General features: G+C 35.1%; 1 protein-coding gene across 1 annotated transcript; it reads left to right on the top strand.

The window, feature by feature from the left end:
* The first annotated feature begins 1,259 nt into the window (after positions 1–1,259).
* On the top strand, positions 1,260–1,808 carry LOC141499883 (interferon alpha-16-like). Its single transcript, XM_074202672.1, has one exon. The coding sequence runs from the start codon at positions 1,260–1,262 to the stop codon at positions 1,806–1,808; it is 549 nt and encodes a 182-aa protein (XP_074058773.1).
* Positions 1,809–5,959: the final 4,151 nt, after the last annotated feature.

Genomic DNA, 5,959 nt, shown 5'->3' with positions numbered 1-5,959 from the left:
GTTGTATATGGTTGTGATGGAATATTAGTATTTTGTAGGAAAGAATGATCAAAATAATTTCATAAATACCTGGAAAGAATTACTGAAGCACAGTGAGGGGAGCAAAATCAGGAGGACATTGTATATTGTAACAATATTATATATTGAAGAATTGTGGATAATTTAGAAATTCTCAATAATACATTGATCCAAGATAAGCTCAACAGGCTATCTTCCTACAGAGAAAGGATTTATGTTGTCTGACTACATATTCAAGCGTATCATTTTTAACTTACCTTTATTATATATTGGTTTCTTTTACAAAGTTACTAAGGTGAAAATGGTTTACCACATTTTTCATAAATAATTATATCAGATTGCTCATTGTATCAGAGAAGGGCAAAGGGAATATGTGAGGGAAAGGGGAAAGAATATGGTACTGAAAACTTAAAGAAAAGTAAATGTTGAAGTTACTTTCATGTTCAATTAGAGAAAAAATAAAACATTATTTTTAAAAAGTTACAATATTGTTCAGGAAAGCCACAGGGGATTAGATTGGCATAACTTTTCAAGAATGTGACAGAGTTAACCTGAATAAGCTCTCATAGTTGGAACAAATGAGGTAAGGGAAGGCAGACTACAGAGGTTATACACATGGTTAACTGGAAGATAGCAGCAGAGTAAGATCAAGTATGACAGGAGAAAGGTGTAGGTGTAGTGGATGATGTGAAACAACCCTTTATCGGGAGGACTAGGTCACAAGATAGGAATTATAGGAATGAAAGGGCAAATATGATTATTGTCTGAATAGTTGGAGAATAGGTAAAGAGGAGGCCATGGATTGAAGTAAAGGAAAGAATATCATTGAAACCAAGGAATATACAAGGTAAGGAAGACTGAAACATAGATGATGGCAATGGAATTAGTGGGAAAAGGACTGGAGTGAGAAATATTTCAGGGACAAAACTAATAGCATTTTGTAAATGACAATATATGCCTTATAAGGGAATGAGAAAAATAGGAAGCCTCATTTGAAAGAGCTTAATCTGTAAACTCTAAGGGTAAATTTGGTTGCAGTTCCACAAATATTGTAAAGATAGGCTTGTTTAAAAATAAAAAAGGAAAGTAGCTGAAGGAAAGTGGAAATTCCATTAAAGTAATGATAATTGCATTCAGTACTATTTAAGACAGAGAGAGAATAGCCCAGAGACCATATACCCAAGACACTGAGACACTGATCTCCTAGCTCAGCCAGACCCAAATCATCCATCAGCATCACCATGACCTCCTGGACCTTGTTTGCAGTTGCGCTGGTGATGCTCTGTTCCAGCTCCCTATGTTCTCTGGGCTGTGACCTGACTCAAGGACTGCAGGAAGACTTCTCACTTCTGAACCAAATGAGCACATTTCCCCTGGTGCCATGTTGGAAGGACTGGATGGGGTTTAATTTCCCAAAGAAAGCCATGGAAGGCAGCCAACTTCAGAGGGGGAATGCCACAGTCATTGTTCATGAGATGCTCCAACAGATCTTCACCATCTTCAGTTTGAAAGTTGTTCCTGCTGCTTGGAATCAGACCCAGCTCATGCAACTGTTCATTGGACTGGATCAGCAGCTGCAACAACTGGAGAAGTGTTTTGGACAAGGTGTGGAGTGGGAAGAAACTTTGGATAATGAGAATCTCAGGCTATCCTTGAAGAGCTACTTCCAAGGAATAAGTCAGTACCTGCAAGGAAAAGAATATAGCCACTGTGCCTGGGAAATTGTGAGAGTAGAGATCAGGAGGGTCTTCCTGTTCATGAGTAAACTAACCAGAAAACTCAGAGACTGAGGAAGAAAAAATGACTTTCAGTTCTTCAAATTATTGACTGCTTCTTAAAATTAACAAACAGAAAGAATTATTTCTACACCAACTAAAAATCATCTGCATTCACTAAATGATTTTAATACAATATAAGTTGCCATTCCTTGGTTGAAAGGAGTATCATCATCTGCCTTCAATAGCTGAACAGTTTATAATTTGTGGACTTCTATTTCTATATCTATCTTTTATTTATACTATTTATTTTTATGGCAATATTTATATTTATTCTTCTTAGAAGGTATATTTTTCTAGTACTTATATTTAACATATGGTGAATTGTTTTTATTGCCAAATGAAATACAAAAATTTAAAGAACACATTTTTATGAATAAAATTATTTTATTAAGAAGATTCATGTGACAATGTTCATTTAACCATTCAGGGCAAGAATACAATTCAAGAAACTAAATCATCAATTTTCAAGGGGTTGTGCTACTTGGTGGATGCCAAACCATATTGACACTGTGGCCTCAGAACGATTACACTCTAATGGAAATGTGTCACTGGTTCCACAATACATGTGTCCATAGGCAAGACATGACAGAGACAAAGCTGTGGAGCTTTAAAATAATGCCAATTCTGGCAAAGAAATAATGATAATGGAATTAAAGGAGCTAAAATTTCCATACCCTTTGGCTGAGAAATTCCTTTATTTTGTTTACACTCTTAGGAAACCATTGGTAAGAAGAATGTCTCCAGTGGAGCCAAAATATTTTCAGGAACACTTTTAGTGTTTGGAAAGAATTGGAAACAAAGTAGACTGCCTTGGACTGAGAAATGGGAAAACTAGGACCATTGGTTATATTGCAACCAGCAACATTCTCAAGTGCTGTCTGAAAAACATTAAGATATAATTGGGAAATGTTTAACAAAATACCTAAGAATATAATGGAACAAAGAAAATCATATGTGATTTTTCTTAGTCAATCTGTGGACTGCAAAGTTCCTTATCTTCAGAACTAGATTTCATAGTGGAAAAGCTTGGAGTTAGGCAGATCTTAAAATGCCGACAGGGGCATTTTCTAGGTAGGTGACCTTGGGCAAGTCCCTTCAGCTCCTTCAATTTTATTTTCCTCATCTGTTAGATGGAGAAAATAATAGCACCTACCCTACAGGTAGAAGCTTAGAGGGTTCTTTTTTGTGAGAATGGAATTAGTTGACATTTGGAAGTGTTGTATAAAATGACAACCCGCAGTATTATCAATAATTATAATCATAATTATTCAAAAATTATTACTACTCAGAGTGTTCCATTACAGAGAATTTAAAGGGTCAATAGAGAAATATCAAAGTCAATGAGAAAGTGGAAGTGAATAGAGAATAGGAAAGGAGATTATCCATTTATAATCATGAATTAAAAGGAAAAGAATGGCAGAAAATAGTGGTATCATATTACAAGAGAGGAGAACATTCCACATTTCAGGTGATTTATGAAAACAATCCTTTTGCGTTTTCACAAATAAAGGAATTGATATTTCCCTATTACATTTGCCTTTCAGTTGTTGCATTTTCTGATCAGGCACAATTTGTTAAACTCTACCCTATATTCTCATTCATAAAGCAGGGAAATGGTACTGTCCTATATTCCTAAAGAGGTGAGGGGTCATATCCTTTGACTGGGATTCACTGATGGAAACTTGGCCCATTTATATACTGACACTTTTCTTGTCTTTTCAGACAGAGTTTGGGGTAAGCAAAGCATAAGGACCAGAGGAAGGAAAAAGAATAATGTTTGGGTATCTTTAACTATCATTTAACCTTAGAGAATCATGGTGTAATGGCATCACTGGATTGGGAACAAAGAAACCTGAATGTTAATGCTAACTTTCTCACAGATTACCTTGTCTCAGGGAAACATATCTTGCTTGTCCTCTCTTTGTTTCACTTTCCTAATCTTCATAGAAGGGATTTGATTTGACAAATTCAAAGTCTCTTCTGTTCAGAAAGTTATTGATATCTGAATTGGATAAATGTGTTTTATGCAGATGTTTGCTTCACTTAAATCATAACATACATACACTTATCTCCTCTCTGGAGTCCACACTTTCATTTGGTATTTCACTCTTCATATAGCAGAAGTCGTGAATAGTTTTCTCCAAAGATAATAAAAGACAATACACAAAAAATTAATCATTTCTTTTACTCTCAAGTCATTACATTTGTTTTTTTTTTTACTCTGCACTTGGGATCTTCACTGCATCAGGCAAAATTGTTTTCTCTCACTAGAACCATTTCTGTCCCTTGTTGTGTTTGTTCATGTCAACAAAAGTGTTAGATTAAAATCCCTAAATACTGTAGCTTGGATTTAGGTATGTAACTACTATGCTTAGTCACCTAATTTTATAGATGAAGAGCAAGACTTAGAGAGGTTTATGGCCATAATGGCAATAAATGTGAGAAATACAGAGAAGCTTGGAAAGATGCACCAAGTGATTAACATGAATTTAAAGGAACAATTAAAACCAATATGTTTCCAATGACTTACAAAGTAAAAGAAAAGAACAAACACCACATTCAACTAGACCATGAAAATGCTATAAAATTAAAATGACCAAATATGGCCTCAAGGAATAGATATGAGATGACATATTTGCCCATGTCCTTGCAGTGCTGAGGGGCCATTGGTAGAGTTCTTGGCACATAATATCACTATTTCAATATATTGTTTAATTATTTCCTTCTTTTTTTTCTTATAAGGGCTAACTGGTAAGAAGGATATAGTAGGAAATGATAATTTTTTTTTAAAGAACAGAAAGTCCATGAGAGCAGGGACTGTCTTTGCTATGTAAGTGGCAAACTCTGCTCTTTGCACAGTGTTCAACATATGATAATGGATTAATAAATGCTTTTTCTAAGGCAAAACCAAAATGACAGAGTAAAGGCAGCATAGTAACTACCCACATTTCCCCCAAATAATTTTCAACTGATATTAGAAATAGAATTCTGAAACAGCACTATCAACAAGATGTAGAAATAAGAGAATTCCCAGGCCAAGACAACTTAAGAGTGCAACACTAGTGATGACAGCAGCTACAGGAGCTCTCAACTCAGAGATGAAAATCCATGTACCAAAATGAGGTCAAAATATGTGTATGTATCAGTCATAAAGGGTAACATCATAAGCAAATTACAAGAGCAAGGAAATGTCTACTTGTCAGATCTATGGGGAAGGAAAGAATTTATGCCCAACGAAGAAATAGAAATAAGGACAAAATGTAAAACAGATAAATTTGTTTATATTAAATAAAAATGATTTTGCAGAAGAAAAATCAATGCAAACAAGAATTGAAGGAAAAGGACAAAGCTGGGAAATAATTCTAATAGAAAATGTCTCTACAAAAGGTTCATTTCTCAAACATATATAGAAAACAGAGTTAAATTTGTAAAAATACAAGATATTCCCCTATTCCTAAGTGGTCAAAGGATAGGAACAGGCAGTTTTTAGATGATAGCATACACACACACACACACACACACACACACACACACAAACACACACATATGTATACTACCATACTACCTATTGTGTCCCAGGTGTACCCATTTTGGGGGGGCTCACCTGTTTTTTCTTTTGTTTTTTTGCAAGGAAATGGGGTTAAGTGACTTGCCCAAAGTTACACAGCTAGGTAATTATTAAGTGTCTGAGGCCAGAATTGAACTCAGGGCTTCCTGATTCCAGGACTGGTGATCTTTCCACTGGGTCACCTAACTGCCCCTATATACTACAAAAATCCATGACAGCACATGTATATATTGTATCCAATTGCCTACCATTTTCTGAAGGAGAGAATAAAATGAGAGAGAAAAATTTGGAGCACATTTACATATGATTGCTAAATTTTATTGATGTGGAATTGTGGGGAAAAAAGAAATACTGTTTGAAAAGTAGGCATTGATCTACATTTTGATTCCATTAGATTTTCTTTGGAGATAGCATTTATCATAAGTTCTTTAGAATCAGGGGTGGAGCCAAGATGTTAGAGGAAAGCCAAGGACTGCCCCAAGTTCTCCCCCAAACTCTTCCAAATACCTATAAATAATGACTCTAAACAAATTATAGAGTGGCAGATCACACTAAAAGGTAAAAAATTTTACTGTCTAAAGGAATATGGAAGATT

The sequence above is a fragment of the Macrotis lagotis genome, chromosome X (genome assembly GCF_037893015.1).
Source record: "Macrotis lagotis isolate mMagLag1 chromosome X, bilby.v1.9.chrom.fasta, whole genome shotgun sequence".
Lineage (NCBI taxonomy): Eukaryota > Metazoa > Chordata > Mammalia > Peramelemorphia > Peramelidae > Macrotis > Macrotis lagotis.
Note: the sequence above shows the minus strand (reverse complement) of the source record. Positions and strands in the feature narration are given on the sequence as shown.

Coding starts and splice junctions, on each gene's coding strand:
- LOC141499883 (XM_074202672.1), top strand. CDS start 1,260: ATGACCTCCTGGACCTTGTTTGCAGTTGCGCTGGTGATGCTCTGTTCC.